This window comes from Mustelus asterias, chromosome 2, assembly GCF_964213995.1.
Source record: "Mustelus asterias chromosome 2, sMusAst1.hap1.1, whole genome shotgun sequence".
Taxonomy (NCBI): domain Eukaryota; kingdom Metazoa; phylum Chordata; class Chondrichthyes; order Carcharhiniformes; family Triakidae; genus Mustelus; species Mustelus asterias.
Genome location: NC_135802.1, coordinates 114,466,705 through 114,494,088, shown reverse-complemented (window position 1 = coordinate 114,494,088; position 27,384 = coordinate 114,466,705). Strand labels below are relative to the sequence as shown.

Here is a 27,384-nt window from a genome sequence, read left to right as displayed (position 1 = left end):
CCCCCCCAAAGAAAATGTTTCAGAAGCAAATGCTCCATCTCTCCGTTCACCTGGAAACAGGGCAGGTACTGATGGATAAACAGGAAGGAGTAACATCACCAAGAAATACTGGAATTCGTGGCCCCAAATAACTTTATCAGCTTCTAAAGTCTGCGACAACATGAAACAGGCGAGATATTGCTCTGCTGCGGATGCATGCTCTGTTTAATGTTGGAAGACAACAAAAAAATAAACGCAGCAGTTGTGCGAAAGGTTACGCCAAATAAATACAGATAGCACCAAAGGAAAAGCAAACGCAAGGTCCTTTCTTTCGCTGGTAATATCGATCACGTTGACGGTCCGGTCGCTTTAACACTATATGAATAATTAATTCCCTGGTATTCGTTATTTCACTCGATCTTTTATCCCACTAATTCATGTGGCCCTTCATCGTATTTACATTAATTCAATCGCGTATATTTGCTGATATGATAATGATAATTATTTACATTTTTAAAAAATAAGCCAATTCATTTTTTTCTCGAAATCTCAGTACAATGCAGGATTTGTCGGTTGGTCCTGTTTATATGACTACATTGTGCGTACATAATAGCTCTTGGCTGGGACGAGTTGTTGACACTTGTTTTATTGGGGGGTAGAAAACAACCCGAGAGGTTGTACAAAAAAAAGGGACACGGGAAGGTTTAAGAAGGGGGGGGGGGGGGGAAGAACAGTGTTGGACAGCTGTAAAATCATGTAGACAGGTTGTTGTACACCAGTGGGTGCTTCACTGAATAGATCCGAATGCAAAACATTTAACACAACACAACACAAAGTGGCCCAACCGTGCGAAGCCACATGTTCCAAACTAGGAGGGGCTTGCCGCTAAAGTGACCTGTCAGTCAAAGCATCAACTTCAAATGATATCTACGGATCTGCCAGGACCTATGGGCAGACACATCAGTTGGAGTTGAATTGGCGATCAGATCGCTTACAGGGAGATTCCGCGGGCCACGACAAAAAGAGAGGGGATTTGGAGGCGATCGGAAGCGAGTTTTTGTATCCTGTCATTTTGCCTTTTTTTCTGTGTTCTGAGTTCGTGAAGATCTCTTCTGGGGAGATGGCCTTCCCTCAGCTAGGGTACCCTCAGTATTTAAGTGCGAGCCAGGCTGTGTATGCTGCCGATCGGCAGGGAGTGCTGGCTTCTTCCCGGGGAGGAGCCGAGCTTGGGGCTAACCCCGCCGCCGCTGCTGTAACCTCGGTGTTGGGAATGTACGCAAACCCTTACACAGCCCAGAACTACAGCGCTTTCCTCCCCTACACCACCGATCTCACCATGTTCTCCCAAATGGTAAGTGCGACCAGCCTTTTGCCACACTTTGTACGGATCATTCTTACCGAAACGTTAAAATAAATATTAAAAAGAAACATTCCAATTGTATTGCCGCAGTAAAGTTCCGTCAAATCTCTGTATCGGGCAGATCCTAACAGACATGAGGTGAGACACAGTTGTATTTCGCATTTATAACCAAAGCAGTCTGTAGTCATACCACCGAGTTTATAAAGCACCGAGACACTCTCTGGGCGCTTGTGTTTTTTCCATTGCTGAAAGTAATATCAGTAAACGGCGATCATCATGCCTTCCTTTTTAAAAAATTAAATCTGGTGCCATAAACAAGACGTTAAAAGTTGAAGAAGCATTATGCCGGATTACAGTGCGAACTAAAATATTAGTCTCGTGGTCGAGAGAATTAGGAAACAGCTTGGAAAAGTTTGACATTCTCTTTGGTCCGGCCATATTCCTGGTTGTTGTCGTTAAGAGCGCGCAGGGACAAGTTAGAAAGTATTATCGTTGTATTTGCTGATTAAGGTGGCCACCTCTTTAGTATACCTGACGATCAAGGCAGTGTCTGTTGTTTTAGTATCATTTCAGACAAAGTAGGCCGAAGTTGCGTGAGTTTCGCTTTAGCCTGCAGTTAATGCAATCCGCAATTCGACACGGAGCTTTGTTTTAACCTGTCATATCCACGCCATTCATAAAATCAACGCATCTCACTTCATTTTCTACAGAATACGATGCGACTGAAACGTATCATTCTATTTATTTTGCTTACTCCAATTACCGATATCAAGCAGCACCGACAAAATGCAAGAAAAAGTTTTAAAGGTGCAATTAACCGAATCTATGTTGATTCTTATAACCTTGAAAATGTATCAAGGATCGTTGCAAACTCGGCTCAAATCTGATTTTCTGAGCTTTAAACACCAGTCATTATTCGCTTTAAGACAATAGCTGTCTTCCAGTTTGATTTCACCCTTCTTTAAACCAATCCAATAATTAGGCAAATTTGACGATCTGGATAATAATCTCCTGCCTCTCGGAATAAGGATTTTGCATAGATTTTCAGGGTACAAGTACAATCATCTCACATCGAGACTGAAGAGATGCAAGGAGATTTCTGAGATCAACCCATACAATTATCTACAAAATATTGAATGGTGGCCACTGATCCTGTAGTTTGTTATGAAGATTTCCTGTTGGCTTGATAATAATCCAGTTCAGTCTCCCCTTGGAACAGATAACATGCACTACCGTTTAATTTAAATTCATGTTGTTTCCCCAAAAACAATTGCGATTATCTATAATTGTGTTTAATCAAATGCTTTGGTGGACATCTTATAACACTATAGCCACATAATATGAACGTTTCAACGGCCACTCAAAGAGTACCAAATTTGGAGATAAAGTTGGCCTGCGTAAGACAGGAACTACACGCTGTTATTAAGGACAAAAGGGAAGAATGCATATAAAGATTTCCAAGTTAAAATCAGTAGAAACTTGAAATAAAGGGATTGTTTCCTGAGATGGCTACAGATTGCATTTCTGAATGCATTGCACATCAGAATAGTATAGATCCATAAAGAGACCGCTTTCTTTTGCATTGTTTACAGTGCGGCCATCTCAGCGGGAATTGAATGATGTAATGTTTCCAACTTTTTAATTCAAGACAAAATATTTTTTTCGAGCGCAGAAATAGACCCAGGATCATCCAAGGATACACAAAACAGACATTTGAAAAATCGTGGTTCCTTACTACCTCTAAAACACATGTAATGTTTTATTCGTAGTTGCTGAAACGTAATCGTGCGGAAATTCCCCTGTCCTCTAATCTTACCCCCATACAAGTTTTTTTTTCAAGCCAATGATTCAATATTGAAAATAAATGGATTGCACTATTTTAAAACTATAGATTTGAAAATAGAGTATTATGAAAATTAAGTGATTTAGATGAGCGGCTCAACTTTTAACATTGCTGTTGCGAAGGTCTGAATAGACAACTTCAAAAAAGATGGTACAAGAACTTGGGTTGATTTCTACCCCTTCAGTTTCAATTAGTGTTTAAAGGTGTATAACATTACAACTCAGTTGATTTCATAATTTGAACTGATAATGTCGAGCTTAACTATAGGATATAAGTTTTCTAATAATTCTAAGATATCCATTTATAATTTCGAACTTTGGTCACAAACAGCTATGCCACATATAATTCACTGCGAATGATGTGTGCAACCGTTTTGACTAAACGTGAGTTTGTGTTTAGGTTCTATTTTAAGGTACTGGTTTGATTTAATTATAGTTGTTACAATCAGATTTCCCCTTTTGTTTGTCTTATGGAAATCTTAATTAACTTATCTATTGAAAAATGTTCTGGCTTCAAAAATGAACATTAATTCATATGAAGGGCAGATTGAGCTTTGAGGAGATATTGGTGTTCCATAACTTTGAATTGCTTGTGTGTTTCCTATTCTTGTGACGAACTTTGACTGCAAATGGCCGGGCTTTAGATAACATAAGATAAGAACCTGGCCTGATTTTAACATTTCTCCTCTTCCCCCACTTCCCCTCCCCACCCTTTGTGTGTTTCTGTTGCAGGGATCGCAGTATGAACTGAAGGATAATCCTGGGGTTCACCCGGCCACCTTTGCAGCACATGCGGCCCCTGCTTATTATCCCTATGGACAGTTTCAGTACGGAGACCCGGCTAGACCCAAAAACGCAACTCGGGAGAGTACAAGTACCCTCAAAGCCTGGCTGAACGAGCACAGGAAGAACCCCTACCCCACCAAAGGAGAGAAGATCATGCTGGCCATCATCACCAAGATGACCCTGACCCAGGTCTCCACCTGGTTCGCCAACGCCAGGAGAAGACTCAAGAAAGAAAATAAAATGACCTGGGGTGCGCGGAGTAAAGGAGATGACGGTACTCTCTACGGCAGCGACACAGAAGGGGAGAGCGAGAAAAAAGAGGAGGATGAGGAGATTGACCTGGAAAGCATTGACATCGACAAAATCGACGAAAACGACGAGGAGCAAAGTAATGGAGAAGAGGAGGAAAAGCTGCACCTCAGTAACGAAGGGGAGAAAGCGGACATGGAGAGAGAGCGCGATCGGACATTGCAGGGATCTGAAGGTGATAGTAAATCAAAGGAGACGGACAGAGTGGGTGGAAATGTTACTGAAAGCAATGGCACCAGAGGGATATCTCTCGTGCAGGGGAATTTGCTAATCCCAAATCATAGCAAACCCAAAATCTGGTCTTTGGCAGAGACTGCGACCAGTCCGGACAGTGCCCAGAAACCCTCTCCGACCGGTCACACGCCGTCGACCATCCAACACCCAGCTTTCCTCTCAAACCACGGACTCTATACTTGCCAAATCAGCAAGTTTCACAACTGGACAAACGGCGCTTTCCTGGGCCAGAACTCTTTGCTAAATGTCAGGTCGTTTCTGGGTGTAAATCATCATCACCATCATCATCATCCACAACATCCTCAGCAGCAACAGCCTTCTGTGCTAACAGCAGCCCTGGGAGCAGTGAGCAATGAAAAATCAACAGACATCCCCAGCCCAAAACACACAGGTATTTTACACACATAACCCTCCAGTGAGCTTTACATTTTTAATGTTATATATTCAGCACTGGTCTGCCAGATCTGACGTTTCTAGCAAAGTACCTGAACATCAAAGTACAAACGTTTCTGTTTTCCTTCTCGCTAAACTTGCATTTTAACTCCAAAACTCAAATCGTGTTTTTTTTTGCCTAGAGACTGATCTGGAATGTTTATTTTATTTTCCAGAAAGAGAATGTATTCCGGGCGAAACTCCATCACAGCAGCTAAAAATATCATTTCAACCCGTAAATGAAAGGTGAGTTTTAATGCCTTACACAACGACAAAGCAGCCACCTCACAATAATGCACAGCACTGTTTCATAACGTTTACAAGAATGATTTAGTTATTTTGAAGAAGAAATGTTTGGGGTTATCTATCAATGTTTATGTATTCGGTGATAACAGGACGTATTTATTGTGTCTGGAGTTTTGTTTTTTATTTTACTTGCGTCTTCCTTAGAGACAGAATGTACACACTATCTTATATATGACTGACCACTTAATTGTGTGTGCGCTTTTGTTCTTACAGCTCACGGCCTCAGCAGGAAGGAACACGAGTTTTAACAACCATCTCGTCCGTCTGAGGAAGTTTTACTGAAAAAAATGTGAAGAAAGAAGACATTTTTTAAAAAAGCTTCATTTTTCTTGCCGCCCGTGTCGGGCAATACAAAAACCCTTCCAAAAACTTGACAAATATGTAATGATTTATTTGACATTGTAACATATCAGCACGTGTTATTCTAATTGATTTTTCCCTGACGCGATCATTATTGGTTTGGTAATTATTTTTTCCCACGTTCCGTGTTTTTTTTATGTATATAGAGTGATTATAATTGTAAATAAGCGCGTGAGCAGAACTTGTCAAAATCATATATTTTTGTCTAATAAACTAAAAGAAATTAGAGCAAACTTCTATCTCCACGTAACCTTACGTGACCTTGTATTGATTTTCAAAGCGTCACCTTTTACAGAGTTTTTAAAAGGATGTCAGTGTATTTAGGAATGGGGAAGGGGGTACATTAAAATAAACAGCCTGAACCTATTTTGTATTCACAGTTCTATTGCTGCGGTCAGAATTATTTTATTTAATAATGTAACGTTGGTTAATAAATTTTTTAAAAAGGGAGGGTGCGAGCAAGAGGCAGAAAGCAGTTCCAAACCCCAGGCTGGGATCTCAGCAAAGTAAATGTCCCAGTGTTTATTCTCCTGGTCCCCGATGAAACCAATCAGTGACCTTTAAGGTGCTGCTAACTCGACAGATGGCTGCTCCTGGTGGAAAAGAGGGAGCTCCATGAAGCAAACAGCTGCTAAAGCAATTAAAAAATAATATGGGAAGACTGTGTCCAAACAGGGAGATGGGGGAGAAAAGAAGAGACAAGCTCATCACGGATCGGAAATAATAGCGACTGCGAAATAAAATATTAACAAGAATCAGGGCACCGTGTATCGATTGCTTGGCTGATTTCGCTTCATTGGGAATAACGCTCTCTGACAAGCACATAAAACAGCCCTTCCTCTCCAGAGCTAAAGTTACATTATCAATGATATTTAGGTTATTTGTACAAGGTTATGCAAAAAGAAATATTATCTTTGATTCAGATGTCTTTATATACGGCGCATTTTTAAATGATGATATTTAACGAAAATGTCTTTGCCGGAGTGTGACAGATTATTTAATTTAAAAAAAATTGACGGCGTGCGTTGACTCCAGAGTAATAACTCGGTCATTTTACAAGATTCTAAATGTATCTAAATGTATTTAAATTATTTTGTCCGGAGCTTCAAAAAGATGGAATCAAAGTGAAATGTGTTGCATATGTCAGCCATTAAAAAATGAAATGTTAAAAGTCCAAAGTACGTTCACAATAGTAACCTAAAATGTGTATGGTATTCCGTTAGCAGGCTCTATCTTTGCATTTCTTTAACAGCAATATTACTAATGATATTGTGTGAACGTGAACATTTTGCCGGAGTGCAATTCGTATTTTTTTTTATAAGCATTAGTCTTGAGTAGCCTGAGCAGTCTGCAATTTTCTCAAACTCCACGTTGTCACAAGGTTGGCTCAGTTAGATAGAGTTTCACTTCACACTAACAGAAACCCATCTCTTTGGGAGAGGACGTTGCTAATTTTGACGTGGCGTGCTGAGTGCATGTGCAGAGTGTTGTGTTGAAGCAGCTGAGAGTGGATCATGTGGAATCTGTGGGACTACAGCTCCCTCTATGGATACCAGCCGAAGTGGAAGGGGCGGGGGGCGGAAGGCAGCCAGCACATACATACACAATGCTTCACTGTCGATCTCACTCACCAGTCACCGAGGAGACTCGCAGTGATATACTCCAGCTATTTACACACGTGATAGAGACTTAGTTTCTATCCAAAATGTTAATTGTAGAGGAGGCTCGCAGGCATACATAAGTCTATGGAGTATTTAGACATCTAGTTACAGAGATTCTCGCAGTTACTAATGTGGAGTAAAGGAAATGTTAAATATATTCAGAAGCATATGATTAATCTTTCAGGTCTATGAGCTTTCATAACTTTATAACCTTCTAGTTAACCCTTTCTCCACAGATGCTGTGTGACCTGCTGGATGTTTCTGGCATGTGCTGTGTTTATTTCAGATTTGCAGCCTCTGCAATATTTTATTTTTCTCTATCCATGTGACGTGTCTATTTTTACACCACGAATTACATGGGGCGAAGCCCTATCCTCTGCGCACACAAGCTATGGAAGAGGAGGTTTAGTCTTTAAAGTGCTAACCGCGGAAGGAACTCCCAGTCGCTCACTCCGCACTTTTCCGACTTCAGCTACTTTGCGAACTGATTTCAGCGGAAAGCTGTCGCAGTTGTAGCCTCATCTCACACCCATTGTCAGGCGGAGAGAGAGAAAAAAAACGCGCCGTCAGAGAAACGCAGCCAGAGGCAATTGCACCGTTTTACACACTGCCGAGGACTCACTTTTTTTTACAAAAACACATTCCCCGGGAGAGACATAGAGAACTCAATCACAGACTGCCACCTATAGTAACATTACAACCTCTTTACAGCACACTCTGCCACATCGCTGCTGTGCTGCAAACTTGCCCCAACACACTGGGAATCTTTTAATCCAGTCATGCTCTTTGAGGGGGGATTTCTTACACTTAATCTGCTAGGAATTTGTATTCGGCACTTTCAGATTTATTTGATTAGAATAACTCCTCAGCCCCTTAGCTCACCATTTATTGACTGCCGTTTGTTTTATACAGGTTTGAGTGTGCCTAAATCCACGCCATTTATCTTATAAAGACAATCAGGATAACAAAGAATGAATCCTGACAAAATCCTCTATGGTCAGAAGCGAAATGTTCATTTGAGAGCGGAGTAGAATCCATCTTTTGGATTTTTTGTTGTTGCTGTTCTGCCGCTGTTGTTTTCTTTCCTAGTTGATTACAATAATCCCAGGGGCAGAAACTGGCGAGTGTGAAAGGAGGGTCTAAAAAAACTCAAAACACTCTCCTCTCCCCTTTAAAAAAAGCAGGCCCTGGAAGTATTGTGTCGATTTCGCCGAGGTCAGAAAATAAACTTTGATGAGTTTTAGAATTTAATTCGCTTTAAGTAAACGGAGAAAAGTTGCATTTGATGCCCCCCCCCCCCCCACCTAAACCACCCTCACTCTTCTGTGGATTTATTCATCACCCGTACAATGTCCCGATTTTACAGCAGAACCGTTTGATGGATAACTTCAAATTCTTCCACCCCATCGAAGTCAAACAAGGCTAATCGCCACCCTTTGCAAATAAATGCATGCTGTGCAAAATAGATCCGTTTCCGTCCCGTCCTTGCGTTTTCCCTCTACCTTCTGACACTTTCCAACTCTCCCTGTTGAATCATTCGGCCAGGCCGGAGCAGACACTGACCAAGAGTTGGAGCTTGGCTGCTACCCGCACCACTCACCCCACCGCCCCCTCTTCCGGTCCGGTCACCCCGGTCATCCACTGTCCATCTGAATGTGTGACGTGAAAAAGAAGATAGATAGATGACTGAAGGATAGATAGACAGACAGATGATAGCTAGATCGATAATTTATACAGATTTTAAAACGGCATTGTATGTTCCTGGGCTGTTTCTTCAATTTGCAGACATCACGGCTGAACGTATTAAAGCGACTGCAGATCATTTTTTTTGGAAAACAAAACAAAGGCTAATCGATGCGATGAGTAATTCTGTAAAAGTTTACAGACTGCTATGCGATAATAGTAAAATTCGGCTCAGAGCGAACTGTCGCCCTGAAAGAACACTCCACAGGTTTTTTTAAAAATAAACATTTTGCAGTTAAATACTTAGCTCGCGAAAACTTGTACTACTGCAGACTTTGTGAACATTGGGGTTCTGTCTCACTCAGTAATTTTGAACACCATTTGGCAGTTTTATAACGGCACTTAGCTTGAAATTACTGAATAAAATTGCAGTAAAAGTTTACGAAGCTAAGGATCCCCCTTTCATGTCACACGAAGCCACTTTTGAAGTAACTGGTGTGGAAAATTGATCGCTAGCCTTGGAATAACGTTGGCCCGAAACAAGACCCAAATTTTTCGGTCAAACTCCACAATAAGGGGCCGATTGTTCATTGTTTTTTTTTCAATTTAAACATCTGCTGTTTCAATATAAATAAATCTGTAAGTTAAAAAGCGTCCAAGTGATTTGAAAGAATTTTTCAGCGAGTTAGGGAAAAGGGAGAAATAGAGTTGAAGAACCCCCTTGTGTGTTAGCGAATGAGACACCTCGGAAGTCAATAATTCGGGGTTAAGTTAAAAAAAAAGACATTCAACAAGAATGCTTCCCTCCCCCCAAGAATCGTGTTTAATCCTACAATTTTAATTCTAACGGCACTTGTCGACATCACAAAGCTGCTCCTGGCTTTGCCGTCCTCAGAAGTGTGGGAACAGAATCGGACGAGTTTCCGAAACCAATCATTTCTTTCTCACAATCTTCTATGTTGCAGACAAGTCGCGGGGCAGCTGTTTGGGAACGTCCTCGAGGTAAGGCAACTACCATGCGATGATGATGTTGCATGAATACACAGTTCGCTTCGCGGTCATTTATTGTTCGCTGCATTTCTACCGTCGTGCAAATCCTAGGGACATAATGCGCTAAAATGTTGCTGTGAGTAGTGCGGAGGAATGTGACTTGTCCCAACCAGTGAACAGATTGCAGCGAAATTGCTGCGTGTAGATGCGTTCGGTAACTCTCCTATCTGTGGGCATTGGAAGCAAATTACTGGTCGTGACTCTAATAAGGGCAATGTAGCAATGTAGCTATTCAGAATCACCAAATACGTATGAAACTATTGTTAAAGCTCATTGCATTCACACCATCCTATTTACAAGTTAGTTTCCTCCCTTGCCCACCTCCACTTGCATGTAGAGCGAAATGATTGTTGAAGTTTATTTTCGGGATATGGAAACAAGGGAAGCAGCAGTTAATGGACAGAGCCAAGTGCCTCCCCAAAGCGCGGCCGATTCGGTGCGAAGCTTCTACAAGTTTCTTTGGCGGGGGGATGGGTGGGTAGCGTGGTGTTTTGCTTCTTGTTTTACCCTCTTTTTAAGCATTAATCAATTATTCACAAGCACATTTATCTCCTGTAGAAAGTGGTGAATTCATATTCATTTCTGTGTTTTACTACCCTGACACTGATTAATGTAACATGCACCACGGCTCCTGTGTACTATAAGACTCTATGAATCATACGCTATAAAGTTCCAATCGTCCTTGTAAATGACTCTGGAGAAGTCCCTGCAGTCATGCCCAACACTGAAATGTCAAACAGACTCTTACTTAAACAACTGATGAATGATTATTAATAAAACGGGCCGATTAGTTCAATATTACACCCAGAGCCATTAAGAATCTCTCACTGAAACACATTCACTTCAACAAATAGCATTTGCTTCTTTTTTTCATCTTTTACACACACGAAACGTTTTGCTCGACAGTGACGTATAAAATAACCTCCTGGTGTCGCATTTATTTGCATTGTTACAAGCCACCTTGAGATTAGTGAATTATTCTGGCCGTGAGCTATAATACTATGGTTTTATATGGATATAATTATTCATTTAGTAATAAATGTACAGTGAAGTGTCTAATGAGCAATAATCACGGTTGAATCCCTCATTATTCTATTCCTTGCAGCGATATTTTATTGCGTCCCACCAGGATATGGCGAATGGCAAACATTAGATAACAACCCTTAATGGAACACTATATTAGTCATTCCACGACGGTACAACAAACACATATAAACACATCATTATTAATAATCATAATAAATGGCTAATGAATGGATATCAATAGCATTTTCCAAAATAGTGGAACCAAAGATAATAAACATGCACAATAACTGCTGGCTGCCTCAGGGAGGCTGGCTGTCTAATGTTTTAAATTATTAATCTTAACAATAATTAGAACTAGAGTACCTGTTTTATGCATAAATGATATTACCTTCAGAAACCAAATGATGCCACTAAGAGCTTTGAGGTTTCTTTCCCTCCACAGAAGTGGCTTTGGCCCAGTGTTGGAAAACTGGGAATAATAATTTATACTGTCAAATTAAAATAAAGACTTTGCATAGGTATATAGGAACTAGTCCTTGAGAGGAAGTAAGAGAGGACAGGGCCACACAGGAGAAAGATGTATGTTTTAAAGACCTGTGTTTTGATATTGATATAAGTGTTGTGCTAGAAAGTGGAAAATTATACCTCCCAGCTGTAAGAATGAGGGAGAAGGAGTTGCTCCATGAGATACAGCCATTCACTGTTTTCATGGCTCACAATGGCAGCAAACATCTTGGTCTGTGAGAGAATATTCCTAGGGCCTGAAATGGTGGGTAGAAAATAGCCAATGTGTTTAAACATAACAAATGCTTATTGATCTTAGTTACAAGTGGCAGTAACTTTTATTTTTAGGAGTTATAATCCTTCATACGCCCATGCTTATAAACAAGAAAACACATAAAAGGTGGCCTTAAACAACCCGACATGAAATAAGTGAAAATAATATTTATGGAAAAAAGGTTCCATTACCATATCTTAGGAGAAGAATGTAAACGCTTGCTGATGACCCAATACTGTGGGACAATGGTACAGCAAGACTATGAATAAAACTAATTAAAAAACCAATCATTAACTTGCACATTATACATACATGTCTAAACTCAATAAAATGCTAAGAACTAAAATACCATAGTTTCATTGTTGACATAGTAATGGAAATGTGAGGTATATTATAGGTCACCTACATAAGTCACTGATCAGTCTGAAGTTAAGAGCTGCATACTGGTAAAAATAATTAGAACAGTTAAAAATTCTGTATAAAATTGGCTAACGGTATGTAAATGGATGTTAAGTGCAAGAAAAATTAGACAAACTCAACAACGCTGTAATTGTAATGGAGACTTAGAATTGCACATTACTTTCTTTAGAATGCATTGCATTATAAATTGTCCATTTGTGCAGTGTTTTTTTGCTTGAGGATCTTCAATGCTGTATGCATATGATTTGTACTAAAAGGTTAATGCTAGATGTTTGATACAACCCATATTTTTACAGCCCAATCAAAACAAAACAATAATTACATATGGATAATTTTGCTCCATATATTTATGATGATATGTAATTGAATACTGAACATAGCATCCTGGATGTATGGTGTATTTTTTCTACAAATGCGCTTAATTTCAGTTTTAGCATCCATCCATTTATATTGTGAAATTGAGTGTTGTGTTATTTTAAACTGGAATACTTTTACTTGTGGTATTAAAGCAGTCATTTAAAAATAGACAGTCTTAACATTCCAAAGAACACTGCTGGCTATATCTAACAAATAATACAATAATGTAAACTTCATACGTCCATTTAATTTATCACATTTTATTGCTGATGACTCCAAAGGTTGAAATAATTCTCCAGTAAAAATCTTTCATTAGGATGGAGAATTAGACAGTTTGATGTGGCTGCTGTTAAAAGTTTATCACTTGTCCGTGTGGCAGAGGCAGAGCATTCACACACCCTCTGCCCTGGTACACAAATGTCATCCTTTTTGTAAGCTGCTGCTTTCCTTTTTAAGAGGCTGGCGGTATCTCTGATCCCTCTAATCCATTTATCCAGTTTCACAAGTGCATTGGGTGAATCTCTCCACAATGGCATAGCCCAGCTGGGAACAGCAAGTCACAGAGTTCAGCAGCCACACCCACTGATGCTTGACACAACTTTCAGCTGTATTTAGGTGCATCTTACTCCATAGCACAATGTAACTGTAATCTCATGTGAACTTTGCAAAAGAAAAAAAAATAGGGGGAAAAAAAGGAAAGCTCAGGTGACCCTTGACACACTGTGGTGGTCTTTTTGCAAACTTTTCTTAAGATTATTTTGTGAAGAATGAAGGGGTGGGCAGATTGTATGGGGTTACATTTCAGACATGACAATTTAGATGTGGCACCAAATCCTAGGAAGGATGAACTCAACAAATGCATTTACAGTGCTTTAAAAGCGATGAGGTTATTTTTTAATCAAAATTGTTCAATTTTCTAAACAGCCAACCTTGCATAAGGTAAAATTGTTAGATATTTGCCAGAGTTTTCCTTGGTATTGTTGGACATATAAATACAAATATTTGATGTTGTTGATACTGTGTCACAATTGAACTGTTTGCTGAATGATGGTGAATCAAAGCACTTTAAATACATTCTAAGTAGCAATGTATGACCTGCCCTTACCAACACTTCATTATGACACCAATGTCCATGTTCACAAAAGCAAAATAAGATTGCCTCTCCCAGCTAAAGGTACTGAATGGTATCAATGTTCCTTAGTAATTAATTGGCTGGCATGGGGGAATTGGTTCTATCAAAAACAACAGCAGTAGCACTGGTGCTCTCTAAATGATATGCCACTGCACTCAGGTGGGGATTTGTTTTTTTGGTTTCCAGTTACCCCAACACTGAGCATCACTCTACACACATAGACCTTCTAAGGTGCATAGGTGCACACACCTTCAAAGATAATCATACTTTGTATGTGAAATTCATTCCATCCTACTGGAATTCAAAAGCTTTGGACTTGCACTGGTAACAGCTCATTCACATTCAGTTGGTTTAAATGTTATCCAACAGCCAACATAACATGGGTGCATAGTCAGACTTTTAACTTTTAAGATATCTGACTGAAAAGAGCATCAAATCTGAATGGATCAGCACAAATAAGTTATGGCACAGATTTAGTTTCAGTAAGTCTTGAACCAAGTGGGTAAGAGACATGGACATCAATTTTATAAATCTGTCATTTTTAAGTGTATAGAAATATTGACATTTTGCAATCTCTAAACATAAAGGAAAAGAAACAAGTTTGGTTATTTTGTTAGAACCATAGAAAATTACAGCTCAGAAACAAGCCTTTTGGCCCTTCTTGCCTGTGCCGAACCATTTTTTGCCTAGTCCCACTGACCAATAGAACATGTTGTTGCATGAAAACTATAAGTCGAGTAAGTGTAACTATTTGTACCTATCATGTAACAATAGTTTTTCTGCTCTAATTAGAAAATGTAATTTTTTATAATTAAATTTAAGATGGACTCTGGCTGCATATGCACCCTGGATATACATTGTTAAATTTGTGAAAGTTCAAGTAAACAAGTAAAAATGGACATGGGGCTAATATAAAATGGGAATAAAAATACAATTATGTGTTAATGTGAAATAAAAACAGAAAATGCTGGAATGCTCAGAAAGTCAGTCAACATGTGAAACAGGTTCATATTTCAGACGTAACCTTTCATCAGAAACAACCCTTCTCCTGTTTCCAGCCAGCTTGCTTTTCCTGACTCCTCAAATTTGCCTTCACTTGACCTTTTCATTGAGAGTTGCTTTTTAAAATGTTCCATTGAAAGGTTCTGCATGAAATGTTCACCAGAGTTTGGCTAGTCTTTTTGATGCATACTAACTTGCTATACATTTTCCAGAATTTTATGATTTTATTTATAAATTAGGTTTAATTAACTCTTTAGAAAACTGCTGCCAAATAAAAACATTAAAAAGTCAAGGGTGCAGAATGTGCACTCTTCCCTTTGAAGCATATTCATCTATTACCTTAACTCTCTGGTTTTAGTATTTTAAATATTATTAATCTTTTTCTCTGTATTATCCAGCCAGGCAGATTATTTCCTATATTTATCTTTTTGTATGAGTGAGGAATTGCTCTCAAGCAAGAATTTGAAATGATTTCCACTTATTGAAATTATGCACCTTAGACTTACATTCCTTTGAAGTTGATATCTGGGATTGCCTTACCAATATTGTTTAATGTTTTGTATACCACCCTTATCTGCCTTCTCACGAGAATATAAAGGTTGAGCTGCTATAATCTTGCCTCCTAACTCATCTCATTTAGATTTAACATCAGCTTCTCACCAGGTGTGCCCAACTGGGGATTAAGTTCCAGCATTTTAAATGTAGTCTGACCTGCGCATTTTTAAGTTTTAGAATAGTTTGTCAAGGTTTATGCTGCACTGTTCTGAGTATATATCATAGTGCTCTATTATGTTTTTGATTGCTTTGCTAAATTATTTAAATATTGCAAGTAAATAACAAAAGTATACTCTTTTATTGCCTGAAATATCCTGTTTTCCCCCCAGAATAATGGCCAACTGAGATGTCTGTTCTCATCCAATGTTGATGATTTGTGTATTCCCACTTTTATTTGTTCTGCTTTCAGCTTCCGAGGCCCAAAACTCTGGAATTTCTTCACTTAACCTCTCAGTTTCTCCAACTTTCACTCCAACCTTCTACGATTTCCTTTACAATCTGCCTCTTTGACCAAGTTTTTGGCCTTTTGTTCTAACATCTCTTTCTGTATCTTGGTGTCAAATTTCATTTTATCATCCCCCAGTTTAAGTGCCTTTGGATATCTTTGCTCTGTCAAAGGTGCCTATCTTAATGTAAGTTGTCATTTACCTCCCTCTGAACATTCTGCACTGTATGTGTATCCATACGTGTGGTGCACCATTCCAGAGCCGAACAAAATAGAATGATTTACCAATTGGTCACTCCTTGTAAGGAGCAGCACTAACAGGAAGCATTAACCATAAAACCCCATACAACATGATTTTTGTACAATAATATCCTTCCTGCTTCCTAATTGGGAATTAAGGGAAGAATTCGCCCTAGCTCCGCTGGTGGGTTTGATGGTTGGGAGAGAATATGGCATGATGCTCAGAAATCAGTTTCACGCTGGTGTGAATTTACAGCAGGATCTTCCACAGGTGCCCACCATGGCAGGTTGGAAAACCAACCAGAGGCCAGCCTAAATCTTACTTGCATTCTGTTAATAACATCCCAGATGTAGGCCTGAAACCCCATGCTGGATTCTCCATGATATCGCCACTAAAACACACTAGCGTGAAAGACAGTTGGAACAATGTGGTGTGCAGATGTTGGGATTCACCTGAACAAAGCCTGGGGCTGTCTCTGGAGCTCAGGGTGGAGGCAGCATGCAACTTTGGAACCTGGAACACCACAGCTGTGGGTCAGGGGAGCATCAAGATTAGGTGTTCTTTCAGCCTTAGAAGGTTCCTGGAGAGCCATCTTTATTCTCAGGAGATCAATCTTTCAGTCTCATGGAGAAGTATGTTAATTTTCAGGCAGTCTACCTTCTTTCTTCAACACTAGGTCCATGATGTTAGGTGGCTTTTCAATATGGCACCCGGATATGACGGCATACTACATGCCATCCAGGCTTGGCCACCACTGAATATGGCATAAAACACTCAGGTTCATAATTAATGAGGTTGGGGCTGGAATATTTGACATGTTTTCTCACCAACATCTGCAGCGGGAAACACTCTGGGGGTGGGAGGGGGGGATTTTCCAGTCCCGCCTGCCATGGGAATTGTAGCAGGTGGGGGCAGGCCATGCAAACGTCCGTTGACCTCGGGCGGGATTTTCTGGTTTTGGGGCGCGCGTGGCCGGAAAATCCCATCCTCCATTTTCCTGCCCTGCCATGGCACTTAGTCTCAAAATGGGAGAATACTGCACTAAGTCCCAGCATTTCATTGCAATCATACCAACATATTAAGTATAGAGTACATTTTCAATATGTATATTCAACTGATCTGACTATGACAGTAATCTAGTAGGTTTTAAGGACGGCATGGTTAGCACTGCTGCCTCACAGTGCCAGGGACCCGGGTTCAATTCTGGCCTTGGGTGATTGTCTGTGCGGAGTTAGCACATTCTCCCTGTGTCTGCATGGGTTTCCTCCAGGTGCTCTGGTTTCCTCCCACAGTCCAAAGATGAGCAGTTTAGGTGGATTGGCCATGCTAAAATTGCCCCTTGGCGTTGGTGTCCAAGGATGTGTAGGTTAGGTGGATTGAACTTCAATGCACAGGTTTACGTGGATAGGGTGGGGGAGTGGGACTAGGTAGAGTGCTCTTTTGGAGAGTCAGTGCAGACTCGATGGGCTGATCAGCGTCTTTCTGCACTATAGGGATTTCATTCTATGCTGGATTTCTTTGTCAGGTTATTTAAACATTGAAGCAAATAGCAAAAATGCACTGTTTCATTCTCTAATATGTACCATTTTGGAGTTCAGGTAGATTCTACTTCTGGCTTCAAACCCCTTCAGACTGACAAGGTGATCATTAAGCACATTTTAATTCTTCCATTCAATAAAACAATAAGACCTATAGTTTAGCATCTAATCATTTCTTAAATAATTCCAGGATTATTGTCTCCATTACTTTAGGTGGAAGATCATTCTATGTGTCGATCACTTTGGGGAATGTTAACATTTATTACCAGGTGGAAGAGTGGTGACAGCAAAATGACATCTTGTTTTACCGCTCACCTTGTTTTCTTTCCGCAGGAAAAGATGTAAAAGAGGTGACTCATTTTTAATCACATGTTTCTCGCACAGCAACAAGAGTTAAAATCTTTCTTTTGTGTGAAGAGGAACATCCTGAACCATTCTGAAATGTAGAAGTTTCAAGTGATGTCCCGATGTCCTATTCATGCATTTTAGTTCAAAGTAAATTTCATATTTACTTTTCCCATTATCTTTGTTGCCCATCTTTACAAAATCCTCCCTGTTAAGCTTGTAAGATCCGCTTTTGCATCGCAGTAACAATGGCCTGAATAATATGCTTCAAGATTGCGAGTGTTTCCCGCTCTATGGAGCATATTATGAGATGTGATGATATTGGGCACTGTTTACAACATCATCATGCCAGTTTCTGCTGTTTCTGGGCAGCATGGTGGCACAGTGGTTAGCACTGTTATGCCAGGGACCGGGTTCAATTCAGGTCTTAGGTCACTGTGTGGAGTTCTCCCCATGTCTCCGTGGGTTTCCTCCAAGTGCTCCCACAGTCCAAAGATGTGCTGGTTAGGTTGATTGGCCATGGTAATTAGCCTCTTAGTGTCAGGGGTATTAATTAACAGGGTAAATGCATGAGGTTGTGGGAATAGGCCTGTTGTTACTGCAGGTTTGATGGGCTGAATGGCCTCCTTCTGCACATTAAGAATTCTATGTTTCTATGACTTATGTTTCTAAGATATATGGATATGGCACGTGCGTGGGTCAAAAAGTTGGGAACCTGCCCAGGTTATTTAAATATCAATTAAGAAGACAATTTAGCTAAATAACTACCTATCTTACTGCAATAATGTGGTCAGAAGGCAATAATTCACCTTCAGGGTAAGATTTATGATAGGTGGGGATCTGTTTTTTAAAGGCAAGCATGCTTGGGTGAGTTTTAAAACTGAACTGCAGTAGCTATGCAATTCAAACTCCATTGACTGCAAGGACTGCTCATTTGAGTGGACAGAGTAACCCGTAGGATATTGTTTCAGGAGGAGGACTATCCTCTGAGTTAGGGGGCTCCTTATTTTCCTCTCTGTTACCCGGGGATGAGAGGTGAAAAGTGTCTGAGACAAACAGTGATTGTGGCCTCGGTTGGAGATGAAGCCTCCAGTGAAGACGTGAGAAGGGTAGGAGGAGGTGGAGGAGGAGGGTGTGAGGAAGAAAGGAACACAGTGGGGCTCAGTACACTGTGGTTCCTCAGGAAGGTAACAGAGCATTGCCAGACCCTGAGGGTCAGTAAGAACCCAGAAACTGTCAATGGAGGTGCAGATGAACCTATGCCGCCCCAAGGGTACACAGTCAGTGATGTAGCTACCTGCAACTGACCTCATGAGATCATTGAGCCTTTTGTGGCACTGGGGCCAAAGTTCTTCTCACCATGTCAACGCTGTTGACCTCGTTGGCCACTTCCTCCCACGCAGCACGAGTCTGCCTGGGTTTCCCCATCTTCTCAGTGCTTGGCATGAGCTGGTTGTGTCTAGCATGTACTGCACACAAGTGGGCACCAAGAATGGCCTCACTTTATCTGTGGGCAACTTTGCCCCTTACAGAATGCTTCCCTCCTTGCTTCGATGGGGCAGACATGTATGCATAGAAATATGTAAAGCTTGTACAACCCCTCAATGCCAAAGGTGGGAGACTTGCTGAATTGTAAACATTGTGCCATCTATAAAGATTGATATAGTTGGCAGAGATTAGCTCAATTTTAAATTGACTTACCTGGCGAGAATAGGAAACTCACAAATCTTCACGGTGTAAAGTTTCTGCTCTCCAGGGATCATCTGATGGATCTCCTGACACTTTCCCATGCCCTTTCAAATGCTGGCTGTTACCTTGTTCTGGATCACAACCTGCAGCATCTGAGACTGGGCATCTCACTCTCCAGCACTCATCGGGTGCAATGACGGTCTGTAACCTGCCCTTGCTCTTAATTGTCAGCAATTAACATATTATTGGGCATGCAGCAATGGTGGGCATGGAAGTTGGAATGCTAGCAACCTCCAGGTGCAGAACCCACCATCGACATACAGGCACATTATTCAGCCCAATATTTGTCTGATTATTTTCCTTGAGACATCTTCAATTAAGAGTACTATGTAATTACATCATACAGTGAAATGTGAATCTCAGCTGACTTTGGAGCTGCTGACCTCAAATGTCACCCAGTCACAAATTATATTGTGATGTACGGTGGCTCCTCAGTTGAAAGATCATTGTGATACTTTTGTGTAATTTTTCTAATGATAAATCCCAGAGTCCACATCTGTAAAGCATTTTGTTCATGTAATTTTGGTAATTGATTGCACAATTTGGTCATTGGGATATTACAGTTTTCTGAAAAGTTAATTTCTAATGTCCCAGATAAGATTTAAATGAAAACATTGAAAAATTATATATTTCACAAAAGCACAACAAAATTAGTTTTGTCAGTGTGCCTTTGTCAAAATGTTTACTTCAAGGTCTCAGTCTATTCCAAATTGAGATGGGCTTGTAATTGATATTTTTACCATGCACTGTTATCAGTTAAACTTAGATATTGCAATCTAAAATATTCAGTAAGAAGTCTCACAACACCAGGTTAAAGTCCAACATTTCTATTTGGAATCACGAGCTTTCGGAGCGTTGCTCCTTCATCAGGGGAGTGATGAGTGGGTTTCCCAGGCCTTAACATCTATGTTGTATTTCTTGAGATAAGTCTTCAGGGTGTCTTTGAAGCACTTCCTTTGTCCCCCTCTTGTTTAATAGCCTTCCTTGAGCTGGGTGAAGAAGATTTGCTTTGACAGTCAGAACTCTGACATCCTAAGCACATGACCAGCCCAGTGGAGTTGGTTTTGGAAGATCATGGCCTGGAAGCTGATGCTCTTAACTTCTTCAAGATTGCTGCAGTTAGTATGCCTATCCTCCCAGCTGATGCAGAGAATCTATGTCAGACAACATTGATAGTTCTTCTCCAGGGCCTTGAGTCCAAGTTTCTGAGCCATATAGAAGAGTTGGGAGGATGACTGCCTTGTACACAAGGATTCTATCAGCACAAATGCCATGGTCATCAAAGACTCTCATCTTGAGGCCTCCAAAGGCGGCACCTGTGGATTGGACACAGTGTTGGATCTCCACATCAATGTCAGCCTTAGATGAAAGATAGCTCCCGAGGTAGGGGAAATGTTCCACATTTGGGAGGGTTTCTCCATTGACCTTGATGGAGGAAGAGACCAGATCTTGCCCAGGGGCAGTTTATCAAAAGACTTGAGTCTTCTTGAGGTTGAGGCTGAGACCAATTCTTTGGTCTGTTTCCGTGAAGCTGTCAAGTATGGCTTGGGGATTCTGAGAATGCAGAGATGGCGATGTCATCCACATACTGAAGTTCCACGAGAGATGTCAGTATCGTTTACTTCTTGGTAGATGAGCCTGCTTGATCTACAGGTAAACGGGCACGCTGGATCTACAGCAGGTAGATGAGTCACTGGATCTACCACAGGTTGATGGGCACGCTGGATCTACTGCAGGTAGATGAGCCCATTGGATCTATAGCAGGTGGGTGAGTCCGCCGAATGTGGTTTGCCAGTCAGGTTGCAGATGGAACAGACTATTTTTAAGGCAACTTTTCTATGTTGCATTTCTTGCAACACCCCCCATGGGGGGTGAGCAGAGTAGATCCTGAAGAGAGCTGCTCAGTCGTGAAGAAAGCTGCTGAAAAGCTCTCCTTTTCCTATTCTAAGACAACTGAGTCAAACTCCACTGCCAATTTGCCAACCCGAATCCAGGGACTTCCAGATCTCACGATCCTGTCCCCATGACCTCTCGGCGATCACCACAGGGCTTGTTTGTGTGGTTGGATGTGTTGGTTTCCTGTAGGTAGACACCTGCAGGACATCTTTTAAAATGGGAATGCCATTGCACATTAGCAAACACATGGTACTTGATAGAAGGTAGATCCAGTTTCAGTGACAAGGAAATCTCGCCAACTGGGGATCTCCCTACTGCTTCAGCCTTCATCTGTCATTACAGCCATTAATATCACATGAGTGTCTTTGCCAGATCCATTTTGGATCGCACTTTGTCTGGCTCTGCCCTTCCAACCTTACTGTCATGCGTGACCGTCCAGGAATTTAAGATGCACGATGGCAGTGATCTCGAGATCGACTCAGGAATACTCGAGTCTCTCCATCAGGCAAGGCAGCAAGCCACAGAAAGGATTGCATAAGTACCTTTCAGTCAACCATATGACGGGTGATATACCATTGACCTCAACAATTCCTCCTCAGTCATTTTCCAGAATTATTTGGAGAAAAACTAGAGGACAAATTTGAAAACTACAAGTGAAATTCATTGAATATTTTTTTGAACAAGTGGGATGTATATCTGTGTCTTTCTACCGATGTGTTCATGTGAGTGCAAGGCAGTGAAAGAAAATGAATGTACCTGTTGCAGCCTTTATTCCATAAACCTGAGCAAATGTTTTAACTGAGGAAGTGAGATAGATTTCATGTTAGCCAAGCAATTAGAAAAATTCAGTTGAATTTTGAAATCCATTATCATGCCTGCTAACTTATAATAATAAGTTTGAGAAGCTCTTCATCATGAATGTGATACAATTATCTGCCTCTGTCAATTCCTTCCCTTCTCTTTAACCCACTTTGCAATACTTCCTCTATAGTTTTATCCTGCCCTAATCCTTACTTCACATAATTCTGTAGTTTTTCTCCTGCCTCCCCTCTTATCCTTTCCAAGTTCCTCTTGTCTATGACCCCCCCCCTTGCTCGAGCTCCCACTAAACTGCTGTCCACTGAAATTCCCCTCCTGGTGTTAACCGATATTGTTAATACTTCTCTCCCCTCAGATGCTGTCCTCAACTCCATAAAATCTGCTGTCATTGCCACAAAAAATGCCACAAAACCATCCTTGCAAATTACCACCCCGTCTCCAATCACCCTTTTCTCTCTGAAATCCTTGAACACATTGTTACCTCGCAAATCTGTACCTATCTTTTTCAGAACAATACGTTTGAATCCCTCAAATCATGTTTCCATTCCTGTCAGAATACCAAAACAGCTCTGATCAAAGTGAGAAATGAAATCCTCTGGAAAATGTAAACGATTCCTTGCCACCCCTCCCAAACTCTCCGCAATCTTCAACACAATCAAGTGAACCATCCTCTCCCACTTTTGACCAATTGACTGAATTTTTTTGCTTCCATTGTAGCCAGGGTCTCACCTGCAGTGGCTTCTCTTTTCATTCACACACCACCACCTATCCTTGGCTACCCCCTGTTACTCAGCAGCGTGATCTGGAAACACAGGGCCAGTTTCTACAGGTACACGGATGACATTCAGCTCTAACTCACTACAAGCTCTCTTTTCTTTTGTTGATAATTTATCAGACTGCTTGCCTGGCATCCACTACTAAATGAGCTGTAATTTAGTCTAATTAGATGTTGAAAAGTCCAAAACCATTGTCTTTATTCCCCACTACAAACTCTGTTCCCTAGGTACCAACTTCATTCCTCCCCCGGCAACTATCTGAGCGTCAACTAAACTTTTCACCTCCTTAGTGTCATATTTGACCCCAACATGAACTTCCCAAACCACTTTTCTATGCCAGCACTATCTTTACCTCTGAAACCCCACCTGACTCTGCTCCTGCCTTAGTTTGCCAGCTGGGGCGGCATGGTAGCACAGTGGTTAGCACTGCTGCTTCACATCGCCAGGGACCTGGATTCGATTCCCGGCTTGGGTCACTGTCCGTGTGGAATTTGCACATTCTCCTCGTGTCTGCGTGGTTTCCTCCGGGTGCTCCGGTTTCCTCCCACAGTCCAAAGATGTGCGGGTTAGATTGATTGGCCATGCTAAAATTGCCCCTTAGTGTCCTGAGATGCGTAGGTTAGAGGGATTAGCGGGTAAATGTGTAGGGATAAAGGGGTAGGGCCTGGGTGGAATTGTGGTCGGTGCAGACTCGATGGGCCAGATGGCCTCTTTCTGCACTGTACGGTTTCTATGATTCTATGATTCTACTGAAGCCCCCATCCATCCTTCTGTTTCCTCGATACTTGACTATTCCAATGTATCCCTAGTTGGCATCCCACATCCTATCCTTTCTCAACTTTAGGTCATCCAAGACACTGTTGTCCTTACTCACACCAAGCCTGTTCACCCATCACCATGGTGTTCACTGACTCGTGCTTGAAAATGCAACACATTGATTTTAAAATTCTCACCCCTGTCCTCAAATCCCTCCACAGTCGCATCCCTTGCTATTTCTGCAGCTTACTCCAGTCCAACAGCCTTCTGAGTGCTCCTCTGTGAATGTTCCTCTAATTCTGGCCTCTTAATTATCCCTGATTTGAACTGCTCCACCACTGGTAGTCGTGTCTTCAGCTGTCTGAGCTCGATGCTCTGGAATTCCCTCCTTAAACCTCTCCACCTCTCTAAGTTCCTTTAAGAGACTCCTGAAAACCTACTTTTTGTTGTTTGATGTTGTTATAATAGCAACACAGGAAGAGGCAGAAAAAGAAAGAGAGAGGATAGAGAGAGGCAGACAGTTTCCTTCCTCATTAATATTTTACGTATTTTTTTCTGCAATTTAATTCTGAATGCCTTAAATATTTTTTCAAGAAACATGATTGCAAAGATCTGTAGGGTAGGGAAGGGGGCAGCAGGTGGACGAAACAATTTGGCCGGGATTCTCCCAAAAAAAAACATGCCCAATGGATGGGAAAATGGTGGTATTTCCCGCTTGTTTTTTGGGAGTACTTACCAGAGCAAATCTCCGACACCCTAAGCATTGCTGAGTGCCTCAGCATGATTCACTCTGGTAAGCAAGGGACGGGGCCTAATCCTGCCCGAGAGGTCGGCAGCAAAGTGCGTCGTCAGCTCTGCACCAGTAATCGGGGGGACGAAGTGGAGTGGAGTCGAGGCTGGCCAGACATGTCCGGGAGGCCACCGATTGGGAGCTGGGGGATCATATGGCTGGTGATATGGGGGTTGCAGGGCTTGCCAGTGATCGGGCTGGCCAACAATTGGGAGGCTGGCAGTGTGGGGCTACTCGCATGCGCCGATCTTGGCACTGACAGATCGGCGCATGTGCAGTGGCCCGCTCAGCGCTATGTTGCTGACCTGTCCAGTGGGAATAGGCCCCGCCCACTGATTTTCAGTGTGATTCACGCTAGTGCACTCTGCAGTGCATGGTGTGTGGAAGATTCATTTTGAAACTCCCACTGAAAAGAACCAGTGGGATTTACTCCAATTTTTACATGAATTTGACACTTCACCCCCTGTTTTATTCACTATGCTATATAAAAAAAAACTGGAATCTGAAAAGGTACAGAAAATACTGTTAAGATTCATCCAGGATGAGGAAAGGTATGAGATGATTAAATTTCACAGTTTAACACAAGATTAGTTTTGGGAGAACCTTATTCTAATATTTAAAACTTTTAAATTACGTAGTTAAAATGAACCCAAACGTTTACTTAAAACTTCATAGGGAAAATAAGACAAGCGATCATGAAATGGAAACGTAGAAAGTACATTTAAAACAGGTACTGGAAAAACGTCTTTATTCAAATAATTCTGTATGTTTGGCATAATCTACCAAAAATATGAAAATAGGGGAAAAATATTGGAAGTATTCAAAATACAATGCGGTTCCATGATAAACGATTTTATTTAGTCAAGGGTTGAGCAATTCTTTAGCTGAATGACCGTGGATTCAAAACCTTTCTCATGGAATTATGTAATGATTGTCAGAAACTCACAATATATTCACATATGAACAATTTAGACAGTATTTCTCATGGTTTTTATCTTCAGTCTATTTCAAATGATATCATCACGAATGGGTATCTCATTGCTACCTGGTAGTCCAGATGTTCTCTGCTACACCCAGTGAGCCAGCTGGAGAACTGATATGCCAGACAAGTTCAAGGACGTTCTTTTACATAAGACACAGCTATGCTAATGCAGGTTCAGAAGTTTGATTTTTCTTTAATGTCAGTGTTCAATGATCACGCCTCAGTAATACCTATCTGAGAAGGTATTACCTTCAGTCATTGATCTGAAAATCGATTGGTCAGAGGAGTATCGTCTGGGGAATCACCGGTGGCTTTATTTTGTGTGCTGATTGTTGCAACAAACCTGTTTATTCAGCTAGAGAAGTCATATTGGAAACAACAATGAAACATAAAGGCGTTTCAGTTTAAAGTTCCCTTGTTTCCCAAAGAGGGAAAGAAAGGATCAGTTGTCTACTTCTAATTCTCATGTTCAATTAGTTTGAAACAAAAAGATGAGAGATTTACCTTCATGGGGTCTGACAAATCAATGGAAACAATGATTGTCTTCTTTCAGTGTTCATCTGAAACAGAGCTCATCATAAATGTAGAGAAACAGCAGACACACAATATGCTGCAGATATATCCAGTTCATTATGGATTCTGAAAAGGAACCAAATATTAAAATTTGGGATGTACCCTGATAGAAATGTACTGTTCAAACAGAGGTCAAGAGGCAGCACCCTTTCTCTTCACCAACATTATAAGATCTGATATGGCTAACTGGTTCAAATAAAAATGGATTATTGTCCGCCATTTTCATTACCTCCAGCACGATAACATCTGCAAACATGGAGCACACCAAACGCAGACTGGGTTACCACTTTGCTGAACATCTCCATTCTGCCCGCAAGCATCACTCTGAGCGTCCCGTCATCGGTCATTTTATTTCTGCAATTTGCTCCCACTCTGACCTTTCTGTCTTTGGTCTGCTCAATGTTGCAATGAAGCTCAACGCAACTTTGGAGGAAGAGCACCGTATCTTTTGACTGGGCACTTCACAGACTTCCAGACTCAACATTGAGTCAAATAGATGCGCTCTTAGTGGCCATTCATGCTACTCTCCCGCTGCAGCGAGGTTGGAGAACTTGGCACCCAGCCAAGTCTCTGTTCACTGCAACGAGATGGGAAAATCCCACTGGCGTCACAGTCAGGCCCATATCTCTGTTCCTCCCATTTTATTTCATGGTTCTTTGTTTTGGTTTTTACTCTAATTTCTCTCTTATTTCCTTTGAGTTCAGATAACAGATATTTACGCTTTTACAACTCCTCTCGACACATCTTTTATTTCTTTACTTGCCTCATTACTGTTCCTTGCACCACAAAACATTTTGTCATTTAATCTCTCCTGTTTCCCACTGTAAAATAGACCATCATATTTGTTCTTTTCTCCACCCTCCTCTTTTACTTGCTCAAAACTTGACATTTCTAACTTTTCCTAGTTCTGACGGAAGGTCATCAACCTGAAATGTTAAATCTTCTGTCTCCACAAATGATGTGGTTGAGTCTGCATCCTGAACCGGAACAGCCGACAGAGAGATCCGCAGTGCATCCAAAGAGGAAAGAGTTGAATTGGACTCCTCCGGAAGGCTGCTGCCCTCGACTTGACATGTATGCCCAAGCCGTCAGGAGGTGCATCAACACCAAATTCATCAGCCGCACTCACAAGACAGCCCCGAACATCACCCAAGCACAACGCAACGCCATCCACGCTCTCAAGACCAACCGCAACATTGTTA

General features: G+C 41.2%; 1 protein-coding gene across 1 annotated transcript; it reads left to right on the top strand.

Annotated features, from left to right (window-relative positions):
- Window positions 1-935: 935 nt before the first annotated feature.
- irx1b (iroquois homeobox 1b) lies at window positions 936-6,775 on the top strand. The gene is made up of 4 exons (XM_078228517.1): window positions 936-1,330; window positions 3,914-4,901; window positions 5,119-5,188; window positions 5,462-6,775. Exons 1-4 carry the CDS (start codon window positions 1,100-1,102, stop codon window positions 5,514-5,516), a joined length of 1,344 nt encoding a protein of 447 aa, XP_078084643.1. The 5' UTR covers window positions 936-1,099; the 3' UTR covers window positions 5,517-6,775.
- Window positions 6,776-27,384: the final 20,609 nt, after the last annotated feature.

What these genes read in the sequence shown, in the direction of transcription:
- irx1b (XM_078228517.1), top strand. Translation starts at nt 1,100, where the DNA reads ATGGCCTTCCCTCAGCTAGGGTACCCTCAGTATTTAAGTGCGAGCCAG. An exon ending in CCCCAGCCCAAAACACACAG is followed by an intron (nt 4,902 to 5,118) that starts GTATTTTACACA and finishes TTTATTTTCCAG; the next exon opens with AAAGAGAATGTATTCCGGGC. An exon ending in TTTCAACCCGTAAATGAAAG is followed by an intron (nt 5,189 to 5,461) that starts GTGAGTTTTAAT and finishes TTGTTCTTACAG; the next exon opens with CTCACGGCCTCAGCAGGAAG.